Source organism: Carcharhinus amblyrhynchos, chromosome 17 (assembly GCF_965287045.1).
Source record: "Carcharhinus amblyrhynchos chromosome 17, sCarAmb.v2.hapA, whole genome shotgun sequence".
NCBI classification, from domain to species: domain Eukaryota; kingdom Metazoa; phylum Chordata; class Chondrichthyes; order Carcharhiniformes; family Carcharhinidae; genus Carcharhinus; species Carcharhinus amblyrhynchos.
The window spans coordinates 32,726,852-32,754,174 of record NC_137340.1 but is presented as its reverse complement, the minus strand read 5'-3'; the positions used below and the strand labels follow the sequence as shown (position 1 = coordinate 32,754,174).

General features: G+C 42.7%; 1 protein-coding gene across 2 annotated transcripts in view; it reads left to right on the top strand.

Moving 5' to 3' along the window:
* inpp5f (inositol polyphosphate-5-phosphatase F) overlaps positions 1-27,323 on the top strand; it is a 216,584-nt gene that overhangs the window by 91,231 nt on the left and 98,030 nt on the right. For both annotated transcript variants that reach the window (XM_080205744.1, XM_080205743.1), the window contains exon 3: positions 16,978-17,114. In XM_080205744.1, coding sequence (XP_080061870.1) covers positions 16,978-17,114 — 137 coding nt within the window. The remainder of the gene's footprint in view (positions 1-16,977; positions 17,115-27,323) is intronic.

Below are 27,323 nucleotides of genomic sequence, written 5' to 3'. Positions count from 1 at the left end.
TGCTTCACTTGTCCTTTAGTTTAAAGATGATTTTATTAGTATCTCAAGTAGGCTTACATTAACACTGCAATGAAGTTACTATGAAATTCCCTGAGTTGCCACACTCTGGTGCCTATTCAGGTGCACTGAGGGAGAACTGAACATGTTCAATGCACTTAACAAGTGTCAGACTGTGGGACGAAACCAGAGGACGCTAGCCAGACATGAGGGGAATGTGCAAACTCCACACAGTGTCCCAAACCAGCAATTGAACACGGGTCCCTGGCACTGAACAGCAGCAGTGCTAACCACTGACACCGGGGCAGGTGGGGGGAACTGGCTTCTGTGAGCTGGCCTGTGTGACTGCAGACCCATAGCAATGTGGTTGATTCTTAACCTTGGAAATGGCCTAGCAGAACAGTTAATTGTACTAAAGAAGGTTGCCCACCACCTCTGGCCTGGATTGTGACTCACCCTGAACAATTTTTTTAAAATTGGAACAATTGAGTGAAACAAATTTTCCCTCCCCCTGGTTCTTTCAGCAATGATCTTAAAGCCGTTCTGTTTATTTACCATCCAGCCGATGGAAGCTATTTCTCCCAAACTAATTGAATTAAAGCCTCTTGGAATCTCTCCTCAATCTTGACTGCATTTTGAATTTGTAATGGGGAGCTTTTGTGGAAAATGCTTATTGTCATTATAGCTCTGACACAACTGACTCTTTTTTAAATTTGGGGAATACATTGTGGGGGGCAAAAAATGGAGAATATACCTGCAAAGGTGTTGGATTTTTGTTCTAATTTACAGGTTCAGTTAAACCTTTTGCATGTGATTAGCTTTGAGTAGATAGTGCACTATGGGACTGACTTTCATACGTGCTGTAGTATTCATTATTCAGTACATGTACAATAAGTGGCTTCTTATTTCTGCTGCTGGTTTAATGAAGTAACATTAGTTGAGAATTTCGCACTCTAGCAACATTGCCAGAGGGTAAGCAGAACCATGATTACCATTGTAAGGGGAGTCACAGATTCTCCAAAATAGATAGGCGACAACTGGAGTGATTTTAAGCTAACCTCTAATGAAGCAACAGTTCAGTTATGATGCAGAAGTTTAAATAGATAAAAGCATTTGGCCCATGCCAGGTGAGAGCAGCTTCTGATCCCAAAGGACAGATGGTGCAGTGAGTGTGATCTGTGTAGCTTGCGATGGCAGCCTTCTGCATAGTCATGAGCGTTGGGGAGCTCTTCGCCTGGACTGTTTTCATCTGAAGAAGGCACCTGCCTGATGAGGACTGCCTCCTGCCTCTGAGCATCTGCCAATGTGGTTTATTTGACGGGACTGGTGATTTACCCTGTTGTTTTGACTAGCTCTTGCCAGTGACTGCAGGACAGGTATCCTACTGGGGTGTCACTTCTTCCTTGTCCATTGCTTCCTGAGGTCATTGCTGAGCTCATTGTGTGCTGGCTGTTATTAATTCTTGCCTGACACTTGTAGTAATGAAGGTAGAAGACATAAGAACATAAGAAATAGGAGCAGGAGTAGGCCATCTAGTCCTTTGAGCCTGCCCTGCCATTCAACAAGATCATGGCTGATCTGAAGTGGCTCAGTTCCACCTTCCCGCTTTCTCCCCATAACCCTTAATCCCCCTGCCTACCAAAAACCTATCTACCTGCGTCTTAAATATATTTAGCGAGGTAGCCTCAACCACTTCAACGGGCAGAGAATTCCAGAGATTCACCACCCTTTTGAGTGAAGAAGTTCCTACTCAACTCTGTTCTAAACTGCCCCCCCTTATCTTGAGGCTGTGCCCTCTAGTCCTGCTGTCCTTTCTGAGCGGGAAGAACCTCTCCACCTCTACCCTATCCATCCCTTTCATCATCTTAATATGTCTCAATGAGATCTCCCTTCATCCTTCTAAACGCTAATGAGTACAAGCCCAGTCTATTCAGCCTCTCCTCATAGCTCAACCCCCCTCAACTCTGGTATCAGCCTAGTGAACCTCCTCTGCACTCCCTCCAAGGCCAAAATATCTTTGCGCAGGTGCGGCGACCAAAACTGCACACAGTACTCCAGCTGCGGCCTCGCCAGTGCCCTGTACAGTTGCAGCAAGACCTCCCTGCTTTTATATTCAATCCCCCTTGCTATGAAGGCCAGCATCCCATTCGCCTTCCTGACCACCTGCTGCACCTGCAAGCTGGGTTTTTGCGACTCATGCACAAGGACCCCCAGGTCCCTCTGCACCGTCGCCTGCTGCAGCTTTTTGTCCTATAAGTAGTAGTCCTTCCTACCATTATTCCTACCAAAGTGGATAACCTCACACTTGCCAACATTGTATTCCATCTGCCAGGCCCTCGCCCACTCACTCAGCCTATCTAGATACCTCTGCAGACTTTCCACACCCTCAGCACAATTTGCTGTGCCACTTATCTTTGTGTCATCAGCAAATTTCGACACCTTAAACTCGGTTCCCTCCTCCAGATCACCTATATAAATGGTAAATAGCTGAGGCCCCTGGAGCGCTCCACTTGTCACCAACCGCTAATCCGAAAATCACCCATTGACACCCACTCTCTGCCTCCTATTTGACAGCCAATCCCCTATCCACACTCCATATAGTTGACTTGGGAACGTCAAAATGGAATTCTGAAACAGGAGATTTCGACGTTTCTAGGGACTGTTTGCGCTTCTCCAGAGAAATGAAACTGCCTGATGGCTTATCCTATGCTGACTGACTATTATAAGAATTTGTAACCTGAAGTACCAATCAAGGAATAGATTCATAAAAGGAAATGACAGTGCTTAAGCTGGGACATGATTAAACAGACTTCCATTCTCCAGAATGGACCAGGTTATTTTGAATGATTGTGAATGTGTTTGGTGCTATGTAAATGTAGGTTGTTCCATCTTGCTTCATGTTGTCTCTTAATAAATGAACTGCATTTGGCTTCCCTAATTTAAATTATTCATTTGATAAGTCAAACATCTACTCAATCAAAAGAATTGTATGAAACTACTATCAGCTTTGTGGGAAATGCAGATCATCATCTTCCTGATAATGTGCTATTTTAGAAACATAGGAATTAGGCACAGGTGTAGGCAATTCTACCTTCGAACCATTCAATAAGATTGTCTAATCTGATTGTCTTGATCCCTGTGCCTGCCCCAAACCCCACATAAGCATTGATTCTCTGTCTATCAAAAATACGATGAATTCTGCTTTTAATGAATTCAATGACCCAGCCTCCACTGCTTTCTGAGCAAGAGCGTGCCTTGTACTAAGCTATCTTGAGAGAACGAATTTCTCCTCACCCCTGTCTTAAACGGTAGACTTATTCTTAAGATTGTGTGCCCTAAGAGCATCCTTTGGATGTGGTAATGTCAACGGCAAAAGATGCAATTTTTGGGTGCCATCCATATTGAACTATGGTTCACCAGTCACGATGTGCACTGCATTCATACAAGATTCTGTAGTAAGGCACTTTGTATAGTTGACGTGTTCTGTCCTTGGAGCTTATGAAGATTAATGCTGTGATGCATCTCCCTATTCTGCTTTTATAGAATTTAATTAACTAAACTGGCTCCCAATTTTTCACATTATTCAGTTGCATCCATGCAGCTTTGTGTGATTGGAGAATCTCGAATAGCGTGATGCCTATTTTTTTTAACTTGTCATGTAAAACATCTTGGCTGCAACTGCACTGTTTAGTCTGAGGCATTACTCCATATGGAATGGCCAAAAATGATATTTAACTTGGGATCTATCATCAATTTAGAATCCATTCTCCAATCTGAATTGCTTGTTTTTGGCTAAAGTTGGGTAATGCTGCCTTGGATCCATGCTTTGTGTTTTATTGATGTGACACCACCACCTTGCATCTCAGTCCTGAACTCCCCATTTATATATTAACATCACAGCAGGTACCAATGTTCAGCTTTAAACATTTCCTCATTCTTGCCAGGGACCTGATTTGTGTTGGTGTCAAATTGCCAGTTCCTGCTTTTCTATCAGCAGGGGGCCATTCCAACCTGCATTCTTGCCAGAGGGCAGATTAGTGGCTGCAGTAATGTGCCTGAGATCACCTGGGTACAGTTAAATGTAAAACTAAACAGTTTTTATTTCCCATCCAGCTAATGTTCTGATTCCTCTATCTCACCTCTAGTTGTGGCAAACTAATTTGGTTCTTTTCAGCCGTATTTAGATTTCCATTCAATTGTATTTAAATCTTTGTGCACTACTGGTCACCTGTGTGATTAGTTTCACCAAAGCCTTTGCTGTTTTACATGAATTACATGTAAGACTGTCAGGAAAACAAAACTTTAAGAGATTTTTATTCGTATGGTTAAATGTTAGAAATAAGGTACAATCTTAATTGAGTATAATTGTGTTTGTATAAGGAAGGGTAAACCTAGAGTCAGATTCATGCTGGACAAAGGAATTCATATGTGTGGGGATTTGGTTTCAATTTTAACTGTGCTTGGAGAAGTCATGGCATGAAAAGTACCAAAGACCCTTTAAAGTAACAAGACTTTTTTGTCTTTCTTTGAGTTGAAGTCATTGGAAGTTGGTTTAGAATGCTGGAGGGGAACATCTGTTTTGCTGGAAGAAATGATGTGGGTATGCCGGTGTTGGACTGGCGTAAACACAGTAAAAAGTCTGACAACACCAGGTTTTAGTCCAACCTATTTATTTGATAATATACTCACAAGCTTTCGGGGTTAGCCCCTTCGTCAGGTGAATGGAGAGTTCTGGCCTCAGACAGAGCATATAAAGCACAGACAGTTTAGAGATTACTGATTAGAATGCGAATCCTTACGCCTAACCTGCTGTTCAAGACCTGAAGTGGCTGATAATGTGAGTGGAAGGAGCACTGATCACAGGTTAAAGAGATGTGTATTGTCTCCAGACAGTACAGTAAGTGAGGTTTTGCAAACCCAGGCAAGTCACGGGGGTTACAGATAGTGCGACATGAACCCAAGATCCCTGTTGAGACCGTCCTCATGTGTGCGGAACTTGGCTATCAGTCTCTGTTCAGCGACTCTGCGCTGTCGTGTGTCGTGAAGGCCGCCTTGGAGAATGCTTACCCGAAGGTCAGAGGCTGAATGCCCGTGACCACTGAAGTGTTCGCCACCAGTCTTGCCTGGTGACTGTCGAGCGATGTTCATTCATCCGTTGTCGTAGCGTCTGCATGGTCTCCCCAATGTACCATGCTTCTGAAGCATCGCTCGACAGTCACCAGGCAAGACTGTTCCCTTCCTGTTGGCGAACACTTCAGTGGTCATGGGCATTCAGCCTCTGACCTTCGGGTAAGCATTCTCCAAGGCGGCCTTCACGACACACGACAGCGCAGAGTCGCTGAACAGAGACTGATAGCCAAGTTCCGCACACATGAGGACGGTCTCAACAGGGATCTTGGGTTCATGTCGCACTATCTGTAACCCCCGTGACTTGCCGTGATTTTCAGAAGGCGTTTGATAAGGTACCTCACAAGAGGTTACTGCAGAAGGTCAGAGGACATGGAGTTGGGGGTAGGGTGTTAGCGTGGATAGAGGATTGGTTGTCAAATAGGAGGCAGAGAGTGGGGGTCAATGGGTGCTATTCGGATTGGCGGTTGGTGACTAGTGGGGTGCCCCAGGGGTCGGTGCTGGGGCCTCAGCTATTTACCATTTATATAGATGATCTGGAGGAGGGAACCGAGTGTAGGGTGTCGAAATTTGCTGATGACACCAAGATTGGGGGAAAGGCAAATTGTGCGGAGGGTGTGGAGAGTCTGCAGAAGGATCTAGATAGGCTGGGCGAATGGGCCAGGAAATGGCAAATGGAATTTAATGTTGGCAAGTGTGAGGTGGTCCACTTTGGTAGGAAGAATGGTAGGAAGGACTATTACTTACGTGGCGAAAAACTGCAGCAGGCGACGGTGCAGAGGGACCTCGGGGTCCTTGTGCATGAGTCGCAAAAACCCAGCCTGCAGGTGCAGCAGGTGGTCAGGAAGGCGAATGGGATGCTGGCCTTCATAGCGAGGGGGATTGAATATAAAAGTAGGGAGGTCTTGCTGCAGCTGTATCGGGCATTGGTGAGGCCGCAGCTGGAGTACTGTGTGCAGTTTTGGGCGCCGCACCTGCGCAAGGATATTTTGGCCTTGGAGGGAGTGCAGAGGAGGTTTACTAGGCTGATACCGGAGTTGAGGGGGTTGAGCTATGAGGAGAGGCTGAATAAACTAGGCTTGTACTCGTTAGAGTTTAGAAGAATGAGGGGAGATCTCATTGAGACGTATAAGATGATGAATGGGATGGATAGGATAGAGGTGGAAAGACTCTTCCCGCTCAAAAAAGACAGTAGGACTAGGGGGCACAGCCTCAAGATAAAGGGGGGGCGGTTCAGAACGGAGTTGAGGAGGAACTTCTTCACTCAAAGGGTGGTGAATCTCTGGAATTCTCTGCCCGTTGAAGTGGTGGAGGCTGCCTCGCTAAATATTTTTAAGAAGCGGGTTGATGGGTTTTTGATAAGAGAAGGGATTAAGGGTTATGGGGAGAGGGCGGGAAAGTGGAACTGAGCCACGACAGATCAGCCATGATCTTATTGAATGGCGGGGCAGGCTCGAGGGGCCAGATGGCCTACTTCTGCTCCCATTTCTTATGTTCTTATGTTCTTATGTTCTTATTGCCTGGGTTTGCAAAACCTCACTTACTGTACTGTCTGGAGACAATATACATCTCTTTAAACTGTGATCAGTGCTCCTTCCACTCACATTATCAGCCATTTCAGGTCTTGAACAGCAGGTTAGGTGTAAAGATTCGCATTCTAATCAGTAATCTCTAAACTGTCTGTGCTTTATATGCTCTGTCTGAGGCCAGAACTCTCCATTCACCTGACGAAGGGGCTAACCCGAAAGCTTGCAAGTATATTATCAAATAAATAGGTTGGACTAAAACCTGGTGTTGTCAGACTTTTTACTGTTTTTGGAAGAAAACCATACCATGGACTAATAGTTAATAAAGCAAGTGCAGAGTGCTCCAGTCCAGCTAGTTAAGGAAACTAGAGAAATGAAGTTTGAGAGGCCTGAAGTTAAAGGTACTAGAACAGAATTTTTCAGTGCAGACAGCTGACAAAGATTCAGGTTTGGGAGAGATTTTTTTGAAATGGGGGGTGGCAGGGAGGAGATTGAAGAGAAATTTGCAGACGTACACTCAGGTCCACATGGAATCCGAGTGTATGTCCTACCACTGCCAGCCTGTGTTTAAAGGGATTGCATTACTGAGACCATTATAGGCTAAGATATACTGAACTCTATTAACTAAGCTTTGTGTATTTGTGAATCTGAACAGGAGCAAAGGAATACTCAATCATAAAACTTTTCACGTTAAATGTTTTGTCATTAAAACAAATGAGTGGCCCTGTGACTCTCCATTTTCAAAAAAAAAAATCAAGGTTGGTCTTTTGAGTTCCATTCTGGGATCTTCCCACCCAGTTTTAACATTTGGGATTGTAACAATGTAAATAGGCTATTTGGCTCAGCCACACCATGCTGGTGTTTATACTGTATGTGCCATCTTCTGTACTTGCTCCCTTTAATGTCAGAATAACTCTTTATTCCCTGCTCTCTAAGGTGATTGTGCCTCCCCTTTAAATACTAAAGTTCCACATCGGCTGAAATGTCTTCTAAATTCCCAGTTAATTTCATGGCGTGGTCTTGGTTGTGTTTGCTCCTCCAGAAGTGGGAACAATCTGTGTCTGTGATTGCTATGGGAAGCAGGTTGGTTGTTTTTGGTTGGCAAAATGGAATGAGTGCTGTGCCATAGAGACCAGTGTGGGGATCTCAAGTTTAGAAGTTTACAAGTTTAGAAATGGTTTGGATGAAGGACTGAAGGCATGGCTGCTAAATTTGCTGATGACAGCAGTGGGCGGGCAAATTGTGAAGTGATGTAAGGAGGCTATGAAGGGATTGTGGGTAAATTACATAAGTGGGCAAGGGTCTGATGTGTGAAGTACATTGTGGGGAAAATGTGAATTGGCCATTTTGACAGGAATATTGAAGCATATCTAAATGATGAGACTGCAGAACTCTGAAATGCAGATAGATCTAAGTGTTCTGGTGGATTAATCACGCAAGGTTAGAATTGAGGTTTCACAAGCAATTAGGAAAGCTAATAGAATGTTTTATTCTGTGAGGGGAGTTGAATACATAAGTAGAGAGCCACAGTTGTACAGCGCAGAAGAGGCCCTTTGGCACCGATAACAACAACTACTAGTGTGAATCCTGTTTTCCAGCTTTGTCGCATATCTTATGATATTTCAAGTGCCCATCCAATACTACTTTAAAGATTGTAAGCTTTCTAGTCTTCTCTAACTTCCCAGGCAGTGCATTCCAGATTCCCACCACCACCCTCAAGTGGGAAAGGTTTTTCTCCCATCCCCTCTGAATCTCCTGCTGCTCCCCCTAAAACTTTACCCCCTTGTGATTTGATCCCTTAAACTGAGGGGAATGGCTGCTTCCTATTCGCTCTTCCGTGCCTCTCAATCTTGATACACATCAATCATTTCCCCCCTCAACCTTCTCTGCTCTGAAGAAAATAATCCAAGAATATCCAATCTCTCAATAGCTCAAATGCATCATTCTGGTGAACCATATCCCCTCTAGTGTAATCGCATCCTTCCTGTAGTGAGGTGACCAGAACTGTGCACTACTCCACCTGTGGCCTAACACGTATTCTGTACAGCTGCATCATAACCTCCCTGCACTTGTACTCTGTGCTATGACTGATAAAGGCAACTGTCCCATGTGCCTTAATTACCTTTTTTTTTAAACCTGCTCTCTTGTATTTGCTTGGGTTTGGAAAATAAGAGGTGACTTGATGGAACATAGAAGATCCTGAGGGGTCTTGTGACAGGGTTGACATGGAAAGGAAGAATTGTTGGGGAGTCAATTTAAATAAGAGGTCGCCCATTAAGGTGGAGATGAAGAGGAATCGTTTGTGGGTCATGAGCCTTTAAAACTCTCTACAAAATGTGGTGCAAGCAGGATCTTTCAATATTTGCGAATTTTAGTCATTGTGTATGTGTACCTGGAGTGCTTTGTTTCTATCTCCCATTTTGACCTTTATTTTCAAAGTCATTTGTGACTATTTTATTTATCTTTTTGTTAACAATTATTTGCCCATTGTATGCTGGCTCTGCAGTTAACGAATGTCTTGAAATCTGTTGTGGCTTGTCTTCCGTATTGCCTGTCTCACTGCCACAATTTGGTGGTGTCCTGAAAATTTGAATCCAAATTTAACATATTTAAAAAGGCTTCAATGCCCAGTTGGTACTTGAAAGTTGAGCTCAATAAAGTGAGCACACTGACTAAAAGTGTTGCTGATATTGTCTAAATAATGAGAAGCAACAACAGACACTTTGTATTGGAGACAGTTGATGATGCTGCCACTCAGTGACTGAGTCAGGAAATGTTACTGAGGTGGAATTTTAACAAGATGAATAGACTGCTGGTCAGTGGGTTTAAAGTCTGGAATGGGAAACCTATCCCAAACAGGCTTGCTTCCAGTTTACCTTGGGCAGATTGAGGATCAGGTTTGCTATGTGCTCCTGAGATGGGTCATGCTCTCCAGGGAGTCCAGAAAAATTCAAATTGAAATTTTTTGAGCAAAACTCCAAGTTGAACAAAGCAAATGCTACTAACTTAACACTGTTGTGACTACTCCTATTTTAAAACTCAACAGGCCACTTCCCAATCTACTTATTTTCACTTGAGATCCCCAATATATTACAGCATCTTGAGGATTTCGTCACTTCTTGGACCAAACCAACATGTGCCACAGTTCCCAGAAATTAACTTTATTTCTCCTTTTGTTCCTGTCGTTTCTTGGGTCAGACGTACATGCTAACATCCGAATTAGGAGCAGGTAGGATCCTTTGCTAGCATTTGGCTAGGCAACTCTGTTTAAGCACCCGAGAGTTGTGGATACCTGCAGTGCCAGCATTGAGCTGCTTTCTGCTCTGACATCAAAGTAATACCTTATTCTGATAGCCCTCTGGTTTCAATCAACAGTTCCTGGCAAACTTATCTCTGCTTGTCTCAACACCTTCTGGTCTTGCCAACTAATTGAGTGCTTCATTGAGAAGTCTGTTACACACTGTTACACTCTCTTGCGCACTCCAGAACCAAAAAAAAATCCGTGAAATCTATATTACAACAGCAATGTGAAAACTGGGATGAGTCAGACTTGAACTCATTGGACTGTAATGTCTAGACTCCCAGCATTTAGATTTGGGGGTACCCAAGAATGTGCTAGAGTCCTGCTCAGAAAATTCCCACATAAACCTTTGTAGGGCATTATCTGAGAGTAAGAACTTCCCATGGTAACTGTACTGTGCTGGGAACTATCTGAAAATGTGATTTTTAATTTGTTAATTTCGAATGGTTTGTCAGCAGTACACTAACTGCTGGTTAAAAAGTTGGACTTAATTTCTTAAACCACCCCCTGCCCCCAATGCCCAAGCTTTGCAGTGTCTATCATCATGGACCTCTGGCAATTGCCATTCTAAGCAACTATGATCTGATGTCCTCCTTTTCGCCTATCAGTCTGGCTGGCTGCCTGCCTTCTGGAAATGTCTGTCTCAAGAAAAAATTAATTCCTGCCACTAAATTTGAAAGAACCTTTGTTTTGCCCATATTTTCAGGTTGCCACACTATTGAAAGATGCCTCTGCTCTTGCTGTAAATGAATATATAGGTCACTGTCTGACAATGCGTGGAAATTAAAAACTTCAATCTTTAAGCAAAAATCACTTGGCAGCAGTGCGAAGAATTTTAATTAAGTGTCAAATGGCAGAGAGAGATTTATGAGAGACTAAAGCTGTTGCTGAGTTTTGCCACCGTAATATTTGTGGCTTCCGTGAGTTCTAAGTTGATTCTCTCTGGTGGTTGATGTCAGCGTGTGTTTCCCTCCTTGATTCTGCTTGTCTCAAATCAGCGATTCAGGACCCTGGTTCACAATAGTAACCAGCAGAACCACAGTGTTTTAGAGAGGCTTCTGCCAAGTCAAATGCTTAGGCCAAGAACACAATTTGCTTCCAAAATTAGCACAAACGTGAACCATAAAATCCACTGGTTTGCATAATCACAACTGGCAAACCTTCCAAGAGCCAGCACAAACCTTGATGTATTGAAGACTGGTGTCACTTTATTATAGCTAAAAGTAGCTTCATCACAAAACACGTGAGTACTTTTTTAATAGTGTCCAGTCCTGTGCCAGGGAGCAACATGGTTTTAAAGAATAGGTAAGTAAACGGTAAAATTATTCTTGTTCCATCATGTATGTGGTAGTTTGTTTCCTGGTAAATTTAATATATTTTGATGTTAAGCTTTTGAAAAAGTTTAAATGCCCTTTGTTTTGTAGAAACTTGTGTCTTTAAAGGTCTGCAAGCAAGAACAGGTAGTGGGCAATGCTACTCTCCACACCATGGTGATTTTGATCTGGAGGTGGGGCCAGTTTTGTGGGCAGGGGCAACTAGTATCTAATGTGTGTTTTCTAAACCAGTGCAAAAGATTGTGAAAACCAGATATTTGTGCTGCATGTAACTTGTCCAATCCTTTGCACTGGCTTTGGATAAATTGCACTGGAGACTCTTGGGTAATACAGCAGAAACTGAGTGTGTGAACCTACACTGCCCTCGTGCGCACAGGGATGTGCTGCGAAATTGTAACGTATCCATGCAAACATAGTCCATTCAAAGAATACAATGGCTTCATCAAATATACATGTGAATGGAAAATCTTGCACACACTTTTTGATCGTATTTGCACCTATGCAGCAAATGACCAGAAGCATGCATTAGTCCAAGAAAGGTGTTGCATGATTGCTTTTTTGAACTGGGCAGGGTAGTGTCCCAGGGATGATCTGGTTTAATTTATTATTTGGTTATTGTGCAAATAGTGATGGGGCTTTGGCTTTGATTTAGGCCAGCAGGATTGAAAGTTCACCTCTTCGCTGAATGACAGGTCAGCTAATTGAAATACCTCAGCGCTGAGGTGAAACAGGTTGTCGGGTATCTCCACCTGCTGTCTGTTGTTTGGCCCCGAGAGTAAAATCATGACTACGTCAACTCATGTTTGAGGCTTCAGTCTTTAAAATGAGCATTGATCCTCAATGCAGGAGAATGGCACCTAAAAAGGCAGACAATTTCTTTAGTAGAACATGGACTACATGTGCCAGGTGGATTATAATCCCTGCTCAAATTCACAGAAATGGAAACGCTAATTTTTATACTTCGAAACCGCCCAACTTCTGTCCCCATAACCTGTCCTCATTTCCACTTTTTCCTCTTTTCAATGCCTCCGTTATTTAGACAAATGAAGACCTAAAACAAAAGACCTGAACTTCTTCCAGTATCAATCTATCACTATCGCTATCACTATCAGACTATTTAAATTAGGTTTTCCAAATGGAAAGCCAGCTATGAGCTATCTATTTATGATGATTCTGCTTAGCAACTCCTTTTCTGGATTTTGTGCATCCTTGATGCAGGTAGCGTTGGTAGGATTTCTTTTCTTGTTGGTTTGCTTTTTCTAGAGATTTTTTTTAACTGAGAAGGTGGATAGAGCTCTTCCCTGAAGGGAACAGGAGACGAGTGCAAGGAGAAAACAGCTGATTGCGAAACTGAGAAGGTGAAGCCTGAAGGGGATGTCAACTTGATACTTGAGATGCTCAGATAGAGGAACTGACAATATGACAAAGGCTGTATTGACAATATTGGCTGCAAGTAGAATAAATACATCCATCTTTTAATAAAAGCTGTTAAAGTATGCCATCTTTTCGAATGAAGATTCAGAAGTGTTTTAATGCTTGTCTGTAATTGTGTGCACCATCTTTAGTGCTTATTAGTACCTGACACCCATTTTTCTGTACTGTCGATATACATTTCTCAACGTCGGTACTCATTCATAGATATCCCATTATTTCAGGTGGCACAGTGGTTAGTACTGCAGCCTCAGCAGCACCAAGGACCCAGGTTCAAATCTTGACATGGGGTCACTGCCTTTGCAGAGTCTGCACATTGTCCCCATGTCTGCGTGGATTTCCTCCAAGTGCTCTGGTTTCGTCCCACAGTCCCAAAGACATGCTGGTTAGGTACAATGGCCATGCTAATTTCTGTGTACCCAGGCATTGGAGTGTGGCGACTAGGGAATTTTCACTAACTTCGTTGCAGTGTTAATGTAAGCCTACTTGAGACGCTAATAAATAGACTTAAGCAACTCCCCATGGGCATCAGTGGAAAATAAAATCAGTGAGAGTGCAATGCTGATTCTTCCTTTGCCTGCTTCGCATGACATCGTGAGACTAATTTCAGTCCAATTTGTATATGCTATGAGAAATAAGGCCACTGCTGAAATATAACCATGATCCTTCAATTTGTCATGAGCAATGTTGTTGAGAGCTGTGCTGCTAATAGTTACAGTGGGGACTTGACCTGAAAGTTTGTTCCCTGTTACACTTAGTGATTCTTGAGCTGTTTTTCTCTCCACTGTAAGTACTAGACCTGGTTAATAAACATGCTGCAGAACTTCTACAATGTTTGCAGTGATTCTCAACTGCTATTTACCAGGTGGGCTCATCAATGTGTATTGCATTTCTTTATGGAGAGGCAGCAACCCAGAATCCAGTTACTGACTGACTTGCTATTCTGATATATATGTGCTACTGCCACAAAGGCCAATTGCTTCTGAATTCATTGTCATGTTCCTGATGCTTGGGGCAGTTTGTCTAACAGTTAGCTTCACGGTGAGTTCAGCCATCGAAGATGCCATGATGGAGCATTTGACTTCTATATGGAGCATGGGACACTGGGCACACAAGGTTTCTAATTCACTCCTACATTTCTTGGTTAGTGGTGTTATTTTCCAGTCAGCTTTTATGCTTAAGTTGGAGGAAGTCACTGCTGGAAAACATTTTGCTTGCTTCAGCATCTGGTACCAGCACTGAGCACTTCCAGGTCAGATCTAGCATAGGTGAACTCCCAAATGAAGTTCTAACCCAGCCCGAATACTCAGATTCTGCTTTTTCAGCCAGTGTGTAGATGGCGGTTTATTGTTGATGGTAGAAAGCAATTGCTGCAGTCTGTCCTTTCAGCCAAGAGGAAAATCCAGAACTGTGCAGCACGTTGGGCAGCTCTTTGACAATCAGTCCCATAGCCCTGCAGACTGTTCCTCTTCAAGTACACATCCACAACCCTTCTGTAAGCTAATATCCGTTGAGGCCTCACCAGTGATTGTGTAAAGGTTTAGGATAACTAGTTTAGCAGCCATCCTTGGGAGAAATTGCAATGTTCTGAATGTCTGTAATTATCCTATTCACATTTTAACATGTTGCATTTAACTTTTGATCCTATTGTTTGGGGATGGTCCTTCCATGTTGGAACTGGAGACCTGATGCAGATTCAGATTTCTGTGCACCGAGTGACTTCATTAGGCAATGCAAGTGCCAGTTTTCTTCAGATCTGATGAAAGCTGAATTGGATCTCATCCAGTTGGTGAATGTGGTTGTTGAGTGATCAAGTCCATTGGAAAATTAGACCCCATCAGCAACAAGATGGTTGCCTGATGTGCATTTCATGACTGACTTAGAAACCATGAATACTTTTCTCTCATTTCCTCCCTCTGAAATCATCTTAAATTCCAACAGTGTGCCGGAATTTAGGAAATGGGGCAAATTGTTTTTGCAGCTTAGAGCTAAGGCATGGTTACCTGACTAGTTGCAATAGCACGTCCCTTATCTTTCAGCAAGCTGTAACTACAACCCATTATTTGGTGCAAACAAGGCAATTGTGACAAGATATGATTAGCCAATCTCTGATATGTAAGCAGAGATTTTGAACTGCCTAATCCTGAGGGAGTGCAGTTGGAATAACCGGCAATGTGTAGAACCATTTGGAAGTCTACTTGTGATTTAGATTGGCTGAAATTGTTATCCACAATCCCATTTTGTTTTGCCTGTCCCATATGGGAACCTTCAAAAAGTTGATTGATTGCATAGCAATAGGAAAGTGCACATAATTAAGAGAAAGCAAAATGCAACACCATATATAAGCATGCTTTGCCCTGAAGGCTGTTTTGGAAAGCTCGCTCCAAGTGCTGGATTTCTTGTGAACCTGTGGCAAATAATTGCTTTTATGGTGTATTATTTTCCTTCTGTGGTGATGACATAGTTGTCGTCTTCTCAATTAGCATCATGGTTTAAAAAGGGTCTTCTACACGCCAAAGTAAGTGTTTATCGCGGTGGTGTGCCATTAACTTCAAACAAATCTGAGCAAAAGTCAGCTGCAGGACTGTAAATACTTAGACATCTTCTATATCACTTGGATTAAATCCTAATGTGATCAACTGCAGTCTGTGATTGCTGCAATCAGACTGTTATTGCTTCGCTTTACTGCCCTGGCCAAATTTAAAAAAAAACCCAAGAATTTGCTTCTGGAATGTTGGGCGGAATAAAAATCACTTGAATTTTAAAATTAAGGTTGTTAGGTTTTTGTTTCATTAGTTCTCTAACCCCCAGTGTCCTTCAGTTAAGAGACAGATCAGCCACTGTCTAATTAAATAGTGGAACAGACTTAATGGGCTGAATGGCCTATTCTTGTTCCTAACCCTTGGAAGTCTTCTCCATCCCTGAGCTTCCTTGCAACACTTTCTCCATTGTAGATGTGTGATCAACTAGTTTGGAAACTGGTTGATGAATAAGAACACAAGAACTAGGAGCAGGAGTAGGCCACCTGGCCCTCCAGCCTGCTCTGCCATTCAATAAGATCATGGCTGATCTTTTTGTGAACTCAGCTCCACTTACCCACCTGCTCACCACAGCCCTTAATTCCTTTACTGTTCAAAAATTTATCTATCCTTGCTTTAAAAACATTCAATGAGGTAGCCTCAGCTGCGTCATTGGCAGAGAATTCTACAGATTGTATGAGAATTCTACCCTTTTGTATGAAGAAGTTCCTCCTCAGCTCAGTCCTAAACCTGCTTCCTCTTATTTTGAGGCCATGCCCCCTAGTTCTAGTTTCACCAGCCATTGGAAACAACTTGCCTGCTTCTTGTCTATTCCCTTCATAATCTTGCATGTTTCTGTAAGATTTCACCTCATTCTTCTGAATTCCAATGAGTATAGACTCAGTCTCTCCTTGTGAGCCAACCCTATCAACTCCAGAATCAACCTAGTGAATCTCCTCTGCACCCCCTCCAATGTCAGTATATCCTTTCTCAAGTAAGGAGACCAAAACCGTACAGGATTCCAGGTGTGGCCTCACCAGCACCTTTATAAACCTGCAACATAACCTCACTGTTTTTAAACTCCATCCCTCTAATGAAGAACAAAATTCCATTTGCCGCCTTATTACCTGCAAACCAATTTATGATTCATGCACAAGGACACCCAGGTCCCTCTGCACAGCAGCATGCTGCAATTTTTTACCATTTAAATAGTCCATTTTGCTGTTACTCCTATCAAAATGGATGACCTCACATTTACCAACATAGTACTCCATTTACCAGACCCTCGCCTAATCACTTGGACCATCTATATCAATAAAATTTGCATTTTGTGTTCCATGACTGAGACCTCTTTTTAAAGAGGAAAAAGTTGAAGGTTTCATGCACTGGCTTGGCTATTCATTTGCATGTTATTAGAAAATACCATGTTTATCAATTGTCTGTTTCTTCACTTGATCCAACTTGACTGGAAAGTGGAACAAAAGTGGAAAATGCTGGAAAATCTCAACAGGTCTGACAGCATCTGTGGGGACAGAACAGAGCCAATATGTCAAGTCAGGAAGGTCACCCTGACCTGAAAGATTTGCTCTACTCACTTTTGACAGATGTTGTCAGACCTGAGATTTTCCAGCATTGTCCGCTTGTATTTTTCTCATTATTGCTGGGGTAGTCACTTCGTCTCTCCCTCCTGGGTGATTGGTGTGAGTGCTTTATAATTGACTGATTTTTCACTTGCTTTTCAGATTTTGCATGGCAGCTCCTTCTAATCCGCCAGAAAACAGTGGTTGGAAAGCTCCCAGGCGAGCATGAAGTGTATAAAATAACCAAGATAGCAGTGATCCCTCTCTCTGAAGCAGAGCCTCAGGACCTGGAACTGGAGGTAAAAGAAAATGCTTGAGCATCTCTTCTCCAGCAGCAGCGCACGCATGCACCCTCACACCCCCATATCTTCTGCCTGGTATCCTGAGGGGTAAAATACTTCATTATTTTCCTATTTTAAAGCACTTCTGTGACTACCTTTTCCCAACTAAGTATAGTTCTGGTCAAATTTTACATTTTCAGCACTTGATGTAACTGATGATACTTGGAAGTAAAGACCACGCAAAGTTTTTGGGAACAGTTTTAAAATGTAAAATTCGGAGGGAGCAATATTTTGCAATGTATTGAAACCTGTGCTCATCAGTTGAGGAATCCTGGTTTCAACCTGAATCGACAGTAGTGAGTTATTATTTTCCAAAGATGTGCGGGTTAGGTTGATTGGCCTTGCTAAATTGACTCTTGTGTCGGGGGGATTAGCAGGGTATATGTCTGGGGTTACAGGAATGTTGTCTAATGGACTTTAGCCAGGCTTTTGACAAGGTACCGCATGGTAGGTTGTTGTACAAAGTTAAATCTCTCAGGATCCAGAGTGAGGTATCTAAAATGGATACAAAATTGGCTTCTTATCAGAAGCCAGAGGGTGGTTATAGAGAGTTGTTTTTCAAACTGGAGGCCTGTGACCAGTGGTGTGCCTCAGGAATCAGTGCGAGGCCCACTGTTACTGTCATTTATATTAATGATTTGGATGAGAATATAGGGGGGGCATGGTTAGTAAGTTGGCATATGACACTAAGATTGGTGGCATGGTGGACAGTGAGGAAGGTTATCTTCAATTGCAGTGGGATTTTGATCAATTGGGCCAGTGGGTTGGCGAGTGGCAGATGGAGTTTAATTTAGACAAATGCGAGGTGATGCATTTTGGTAGGTTGAACCAGGGCAGGACTTAGGGCACTGGGCAGAGTTACAGAACAGATCTAGGAGTACATGTTCATAGCTCCTTGAAAGTGCAGTCTCAGGTGGACAATGGTGAAGGAGGCATTTGGCATGCTTGGTTTCATCTGTCAGAACATTGAATGCAGGAGTTGGGACGTCTTATTGAATTTGTACAGGACATTGGTAAGGCCACACTTGGAATACTGTGTGCAATTCAGGTCACCCTATTATCGGAAGGATATTATTAAACTAGAAAGAGAGTGCAGAAAAGATTACTGAGATGCTACTGGGACTTGATGGATTGAGTTAAAAGGAGAGGAATAGAGTGGGACTTTGTTCCCTGGAGCGTAGGAGGCTGAAGGGTGACCTTTTAGAGGTCTATAAAATAATGAAGAGCATAGATAGTCCTATCTTTTCCCAAAGATAGGGGAGCCTAAAACTAGAGGGCAAAGGTTTAAGGTGAGAGGAGAGAGATACAAGAATGTCTAGAGGGGCAATATTTTCAGAGTGGAGAATATCTGGAACAAGCTGCCAGAGGTAATAGTAGAGGTGGGCACAATTGTATCTTGTTTAAAAGCATTTAGACAGTTACGTGGGTACGATGGATAGCGAAGATCTTTCTGCACTGTAGGGATTCTATGATTCTAATGAAAACATGGATGTTAAAATCAAACTCATCTGAATAGTTAATTGCATCAAATGATTGGGGATTCTGGTAAAACATTTCAAGTGACGTGTGAGCGTTATGTTACAATTCCAAAGCATTGCTAGAATAGAACCGATGAATATTGGATCCCTGCTATGGTGAATGCACTGTTCTGTTGCTGTGATTTAGCTATATTGGCTGTGTAGATACATCCCTCTATTTGGTCTATTTGACTTTCAATTGAAGTCTAATGCTGTGAAACATTTTGCCCTTGGTATCCATTCTTCCAACACAGTACTATCTTGCAAATAGCAGTTAATCAGTTACACATTCAGTTAGGATTGATTTTCATGTGTAGCATGAGACAGTGAAATGCTTTGTGGCTCTCGATAGGTACTCTTAAATCTCCCAATTTAGTGCTAAACCTTTACTGGATAGTCATATTCCCAACTGTGGCTATAAATGGACTTTTGCTCCAAACTAATTTCTGTTCTGGTGTTGGGATTTTTAAAGATAACAACATAGGCCTTGAGAGTGGAAGTAGGTAATTTTGGCCCATCGTCTCTTCTGCCATTTGATAAGACTGTGCTTGTTCTGATTGAAGTAAAGTTGAGAAACAATTTGATGTCCTCCCCCTCCATAATTGTTGCCTTCCGAGCTTGTCTATTGAAAAATCTATCTAACTCGGCCTCCGTTGCTTTCGTTGGAAAATAATCCCACAGATGAACACCCATGACCTGTGACTCTGAATAAAGAGAGTCACATCCTTCATGTAGTTTGGTGTTTCCAAACTTGCAGCAAGTGGATCAGGAACGGGTAATGGAACATGTATGCTATGCATTGACTCTACTCTGCCATGATGATTTTCATGGGTCATTTTGCAGCCATGAGCTCTACCTTTGTGTAGATTGTAAATTATATTCGTAGAGTTGGAGAATTTGAAGTAGGTGGTTTGAAGATGCCTGCTTATAATTCCCTGCAAGTGCAGATGGATTGAGTGGGATAAGCCTGATAATTTACAGTAGGATGCGGGATGGTGGAAGAGAAACCAATACACCCACAAAGATTTATACAGGCACCAAAGGGTGACTGTCTGCTTTGATCAGAAGTGCATATCAAGACACGTTAGCCAGAAGATGATGATTATGATCAAAATGAGGTGGCCTTGATCCTGAGAACTGGACATTGAAGAGCTTTGCCGAGGTGGGACCCAAACAGAAGCTTGAATGGTTGAAGACAAAGGAGCGTTTTCCCCATGGAAGCCTTGAAAGACTACAGCGTTATAGCTGAGAGGAAATCTGCCAGTTCCAACTGCCTTCATCTGGTTCTGTAATTTAGCTGACCACCAAAATATAATATTTTTGATTTCTGAATCTTGAAAGTTAATCTTGGATTGGACAGTTTTTTTTCTTGACCGAGTTTGGTAATAAACCCAGCATTGCTGTTGAAATGCAGTACATTTGTTCCCATCATTGGTTCATTTTGTAGCACTGTTTTCTCTCATTAAAGCTGTTGTGATACTTCTGGGTTGCAATGATCTAGTGTAGTTGGCTATGCTAAGCTGTCGTGAACAGGTAATTCCTTTCTGTCAAACAGCACTTGTTCCTTGCTGGCAGTGAGATCAAAGTTCCTTCATGTTGATGAATTGACCTGAAGATCAGTCCAAAGCATCAGCCAGTGTGTAACTTGCTTAAAAATGAAAATGTTGACCCATCCAGTTTACTGTACTTTTAAGTGCACACAGTTTGATTTTGTAATCTTGATCAAGTTGACTTTTCTTTTCCTTCTGAGTGAACTCAACGTTGTTCAACTTCAGGCAGGCAATGTTCCTCATGCTCTGAAGAGAAAAGCAGTTTTATAAAGGCATCCCGTGCTCATGTTGGCAAGGTGAAGAATTATTGAAGTGTAAAGATTTTAAAAAATTTATTTATTAATGTCTCAAGTAGACTTGTATTAACACTGCAATGAAGCTACTGTGAAAATTCCCAAGTTGCCACACTCTGGCACCTATTAGGGTACACTCGGAGAATTTAGCATGACCAATGCACCGAACTAGCACATCTTTTGGACTGTGGGAAGAAACCGGAGCACCCAGAGGAATCCTGGCGAGAGTGCAGACTCCACGTGGTGACCCAAGCAGGAATCAAACCAAGATAGCACTGAGTGAAGCAACCAATGGAAAAAACGTACAGATACTAAAAAATATTTTCTTGGGCTTCAGGCTCCTTCTGACTGCCAGTTTAGGATGTCTTGGTAAATGCATGTTGGATTTATGATCAGCATTTAAAAGGTGTTTTGAACTGCTAATTGAGTGCAGGAGGAGGCTATTTGGTCCATGTCTGTACCAGCTCTCAAAACGCATCATGGCTTAGTGCCATTCCCTTGCTTTTTCCTCATCCCCATGAGGAAAATGCACATTAATAAGGCATTTTAATGTTAAACATCACAATATACATCTTTACACACTTTTTTTACACTGGGCTCCATTTAAAACCTGTGTTTTTTTTTCTCAGTGGTGGATATATTTTTTAGGTCTGTCTCTCAAACATGATGCAACCTTTCATAAGAAATGGTCTGCATTTGAGGTGCCTTTTCTTCTTGACAACTTGCAAACTGAAGTGCACAAATACTGAGGTGTGATTATTTTTCCTATTTGAGTTTCATCTTGCCACTGAGCTCTAACAACTATGAATCAAGCATTGCTTGTTGGGATGCTTTTCTTGGGTGTAAATTAGTATTTCCTGCCACTTTTTCTTGTTTGATGCTTCCTGTGTTTTATAGGCGAGATGAAGACTTGCCAATACTTGCTAAAGCTGGTTGTTGTGTAGTTGAAAATGGGCCAGGATAGCTCCGAGGTTGTCCCTCACCTCCCTGAAGAAGGCTCCAGGTCTCCATTAATGAGCTGTCAGCATCCAGCAGCACAGTTCACACTTAAGAGTTGTTATGTACCAGTCCTGTCACTGTGGTGAACAGATTGCTCCTGCCATTAGATAGTAATTGCTGTCTATTGTAGCTTGTGAACTTTAGGAACTCTACCCTAAGGGAACTTTGGAAGCTCTGTTATTGAGTTCTGTTGGAGTTTGTGACAAAAAGAATCGAAGATCTGATGATCACCCCAAGTCCCATAATACCATAGGCTGCTCTCCCCCTTTGAAAGAGAGCTGACTGGTGGTGATTTAACCTGAGGGTGACCACATCTCTGGCAAGGTGAGGGCTTCATAAGTAACCTCAGCTGATAGATGAATTGATCCCACTCTATTAATGATATTCTGCATCACGAGCCAGCTGTCCTGTCAACTGAGGTAGGGATAGTCTGAACAAATGTGTTTGAGGTGAAAAGGATCAGCCAAAACACTGATTAGCATAATATACTTGGGGCTGAATAGCCTACTTTTAGTTTTATTTTCCATCTTGGTTTTTGTCTATATCATCACGCAACCAGTCTCATCTCCCCAATTTTCGGACTTAATTCTCTTGTATGGAAAGAAGCAGTTCGGACTGGTCTTACATGGTAGCACGAGTGGTTAGCACTGCTGTCTGTCAGCACCAGGGACCTAGGGTTCAATTCCCAGCTTATCACCCGTCTCTGTGGAGTCTGCACACTCTCCCTGTGTCTGCCTGGGTTTCCCCTGGGTGCTCTGGTTTCCTCCCACAATGCAAAGATGTATGTGTTAGGTGGATTGAGACTCATGTCAGAGGGGCTAGCTAGGGCAATTGCATAGATCTATGGTGATAGGGCCTGGGTTGGTACAGACTTGATGGGCTGATTTGGCCTCTTTCTGCACTGTAGGGATTCTGAGATTCCATAACACTTCTGTTAAAATTCTTTCTAATTCTACTAATAGTACTCAAGAATTAACTCATTAACTCTGAAGTACTAATTCACTCACTAAACTAAGCAAAATGTAGTGACACTTGCAAATGATAAAACAGCATGTGACCCAACTTTGAGGTTGTCCAGTTAGAAATCACAACCCTGGTTGAACATCTTTTAGTGCCAGTTTAGTCAGCAATCTTTGAACTCAATTTTCAGTCGCAACACAGGTGGTGATATTTCTTCCAGATCAGTGTCTTTGATTCATAAATCTAGAGCAACTTTAGTCTACTTCTGCTGAGCTACATAACTAGTGTTGGTATGAAATTTATTTCCAAGCTATATCTTGTTTAATTTGCCATGACTTGGGCAATGTTGCATTGCCAGCAAAATGCATGGGTACTGTTGTCACTGATATTGAAATATTGTTCCCCCAATATAAAATTTGGCTTCAATTGATGGATCTTGTTGGAAAGTTCAGTGTACAGAAGGAAACTTGGGCTATTGAAAAATCTCCTATACTTGGACAACAGATGGAGGTCTCTGTTCTTTACCAACCTGTCCCCAGCTCATGGAAGGTGGCAGTCTTTGTTTCATGCTGCAACATTGTGCAGATTTATTCCTTGCAAGGCATCTTTGGGTTTGCCATTGTTTTGTTTTTATATAATGCTGATAAGTGTCCTCACTAAAGAAGTATATTCGGCATCATTTAACCACCATCAAATAAGGAGCCATATAATGGTAATGGGTGCATTTATAGCAAGTAGCTATTTCAGGATAAAATAAATGGTCATATTGTTAGAACATAAAACCCTACCGTGCAGAAACCGGCCCTTTGGCCCATCGAGTCTGCACCGACCACAATCCCACCCAGGCCTTATTTCCATATCCTTTAACATTTACCCGCTAATCCCTCTAACCTACACATCCCAGGACACTAAGGGGCAATTTCAGCATGGTCAATCAACCTAACCTGCACATCTTTGGAGTGTGTGGGAGGAAACCAGAGCACTGAGGAAACCCACACAGACATGAGAACATACAAACTCCACACACAGTGACCCGAGCCGGGAATTGAACGCAGCCCCTGAAGCAGCAGTGCTAACCACTGCTACTGTGCCGCCTGTTACTAACTGACCTCAGCGTGAATAAAGGAAGATTCACAAATAGGGAAATGAGATCAAACTGATCCAGCTCGATGTATTCATTAGTTTTCTCCCACATTTTCTCATAACTGTTGTACCTGTCTGAGCTGTTCACTTCAAAGTGTCCAAGCCTGGAATGATCAGGGCTGCAGCTGCCTTTCTTTTCCATCTTTTCTATTGGTCAGCAGTAATTTGCACTTTTCCTTTAGTATACATGTGGAGATGTTGGTGTTGGACTGGGGTGGGCACAGCAAGAAGCCTGACAACACCAGGTTAAAATCCAACAGGTTTATTTGGAATTACAAGCTTAGAGTTAACGGATGGGAGGCTGGTTTGTGTGATGGATTGGGCTGCTACATTCACAACCTTTTGTAGTTCCTTGTGGTCTTAGGCAGAGCAGGAGCCATACCATACTGTGATAACAACCAAAAAGAATTCATTCTATGGCACATCTGTAAAAGTTGCTAAGATTCGTGGCTGATGTGAAATTTTGGCCCTCGTGTGGAACTTGGCTACCAGTTTGGCTCTACCTCACCTTTTGACCATTTATACTCCATTCTAGCAAATAATGTTTACCCAACCTTTCCCAATATTCCCTTTTCCCTTCATCCATCTAACTGATCTAAGCTTGAATCTCAACAGAGATTCTGCTTGAACCACTGACCCTTGAAGTGAATGCCACGTCCTTGCCACTGGGGTGTATTTCTTGTCCATCATTCTAATCTGTTCAGTCCTGTCAATAGGCATCACTTTTGCTTCAATCTACCTTGTCCCAACTTTCCACAGTTTTAAAATCTGTCATATTAGCCTGTTGTGCGGGAGGGGAAAAACCTCAATTATTCACACTTGCATTTCTCCATACAGGCAGTGTCATTTTGAATTTTTGTTGCCCCTTCAGCTCTTTATCATTTGTGTAATGTCGAGTCCAGTACTGCACCCTTTACATCTGAGGCCTGGTTAAGATTTTATACTGGCTCATTGTCATCTCGTGACTTAAGTTCTAGACTGCTTGTGGTAAAGCTTAGAATTCCATTAGCATCTGTTAAATCAGATTTGTCAGCCTGAGGACTTCCTTTTAATGCTCTGAATCCATGTCCTTAAGTCCCCTGCTTGCTCTTGCATGATATCAAATTGACTTCTATTTACAGCATAGTTCCGACTGTTTGAACCAAAATGCATCAGAGCTACACAGCCTCAGAGTGCAGGTAAAACAAAGCCCGTGTATCTGAACTCAACCCGGGGGGTCCTATAGAAAACAGGATACCTCACTCGAGATATCTGAACCTTAAGGGGAGCTGTCCTTCTGTATCTTTATTGGATGCCCTTGTTGGATTTATATTCTCTCTATAATGAAGCCCCCAAAATGACGGTGCTTTGTGGCTTAACCGTTTCCTTGGACCCGTTTAACCTCTGCTCCTATACTCCATTTACTAAATCTAAAATTACTTCATTATGGTTCAATTATTAATTTCATGTTCTCAAATTCGTATTTGCACCCAAGGCCTGTGTTCCTTACCACTGAGGTTAGGTGTTCATTTCTAGTTTCCCTTTGCAGATTCATAGCCCATCGAGTCTGCACCAACAACAATCCTACGCAGGCCCTATTCCTGTTTGGTTACCTTGCTAATTCCTCTAATTTAGCACATCTCGGGACACTAAGGGTTAATTTTAACATAGCCAATTCACCTCACCAGCACATCTTTGGAGTGTGGGAGAAAACCAGAACACCTGGAGGAAACCCGCACAGACAAGGAAGAATGTGCAAGCTTTACACTGACAAGTCGGGAATCGAACCCAGGTCCCTGGAGTGAGAGGCAGCAATGCTAACCACTCTGCATGTAGTACAATTGTATTATTGCTCTCACATTTTGTACTTGCATTATCTTCAGTTCCACTGAGCTGTCTGTTAACATATCTATCTTCTGCAGTTTTTCAAACCACCTATTTTTAAGGTCAGTAGCAAATTCCAGTATTGTGTGCTTTGTTTATCAAGCTATTTCATTTCAACTACAACACTGGTATCTGGCTGACAATTTTCCACAGTGTGTCGATGTCAATCCTGTCACAAAAAGCAGGCAAATTGTCCACTGGTTGGAGTTGTACCTAACCCCAAAGAAAGATGGTTTTGGATGTCAGAGGTCGATCGTTTCCACTCCAGGACATCACTGCAGAAATTTCTCAAGAAAGTGTTCCAGGCCCTAACATTCTCAGTTGCTTCTCTCCATCTCCATTTTTCTCTCCCAGGGCAGCGCGGCACAATGGTCAACACTGCTACCCCCTCAGCACCAGGAACCTGGGTTTGATTCCAGCCTTGGATCATTGTGTATGTGGAAATTGCACATGTCTATGTTGTTTTCTTTCAGATGTTCTGGCTTCCTCTGACAGTCCAAAGATGTGTGGATTAGGTTGATTGGCTGTGCAAAATTGCCCCTTAGTGTCAGCAGTAAATGTATGGGTTCCGGGGACAGGGCCTGAGTGGAATTGTTGTCAGTGCAGATGTGATGGACCAAATGGCTGCGTCCTGCACTGTTGAGATTCTATGATTCTCCTATGATATCATTGGGTCAGAACTGTTTGTTGATTGCAGTGTTCAGGGTCATTTGTGACTCCTTTAGAAACTGAAGCAGTTCATGTCTAGAGGCAAGACCGAGACAACATTGAGGCTTGGGGTGATATGTGGCAAGTAACCTCCATGCTGCATAAGTGCTAGACAATGACCATCTCCAACAAGAGAGATTCTAACCAACTCTCCTTCGCATTGATCACCATTTCAATCATTCAATCCCCAACCATTTGCGTCTTGAGTGACTGGAAGCTTAAATGGACCTACTAGATAAATACTGTGGCTGCAAGAGGTCAGATACTGAGAATTTTGTCACTTGCTACTTGCCTCCCCAAAGCCTGATCTGTGTGTAAAGTACAGATTAAAAGTGTGATGGATAATTTCCGCTTGCCTGGATGAGTGCAGCTCCCAACAAAATGAAAGAAGCTCCCGACCATCCAGGAGATAACAGCATGCTTGATCGGTGACCCCCATCCACTACCTTAAACGTTCACCCTCTCCAACATACTAGCAACAGTACGTACCATCAGCAAAATGCATGGCAACAACTTGCTAAGCGCCTTTTCAAAATATCACAGAAGGAGAAGCCCAGCAGGCATATGGGAACACCACCTGCAAGTTCTCCATGGGCCCCACACCATTTTTACTTGGAACTATGTTGCCATTACTTCACTGCCAGGTCAAAAGCCTTGAACTCCCTCCATAAGAGCACTGTAGATGCAGCTATATCACTGTGGCTTAAGGCTGCTCCACCACCTTCTCAACAGCAGTTAGGGATGGGCAACAAATGCTGGCCTTGCCAGTGATGCTTCTATCACAGAAATCATAACCCTACAGTATAGAAAGAGGCCATTCGGCCTATCGAGTCTGCACTGACAACAATCCCATACAGGCCCTACCCCCATATCCCTACAAAATTTGCCCACTAATCATCTAACCTACGCATCTACCGTCAATTTAACATAGCCAATCCACCTACCCCTACCTCTTTGGACTGTGGGAGGAAACAGGAGCAGCCAGAGGAAACCCACACAGACATGGGAATGTGCAAACTCCACAGTGATCCAAGCCGGGAATCGAACCCAGGTCTGTGGAGCTGTGAAGCAGCAGTGCTAACCACTAGGCTACTGTGCCGCCCTATCACTTTAAAGAAGTTTTTTAAAATTTAG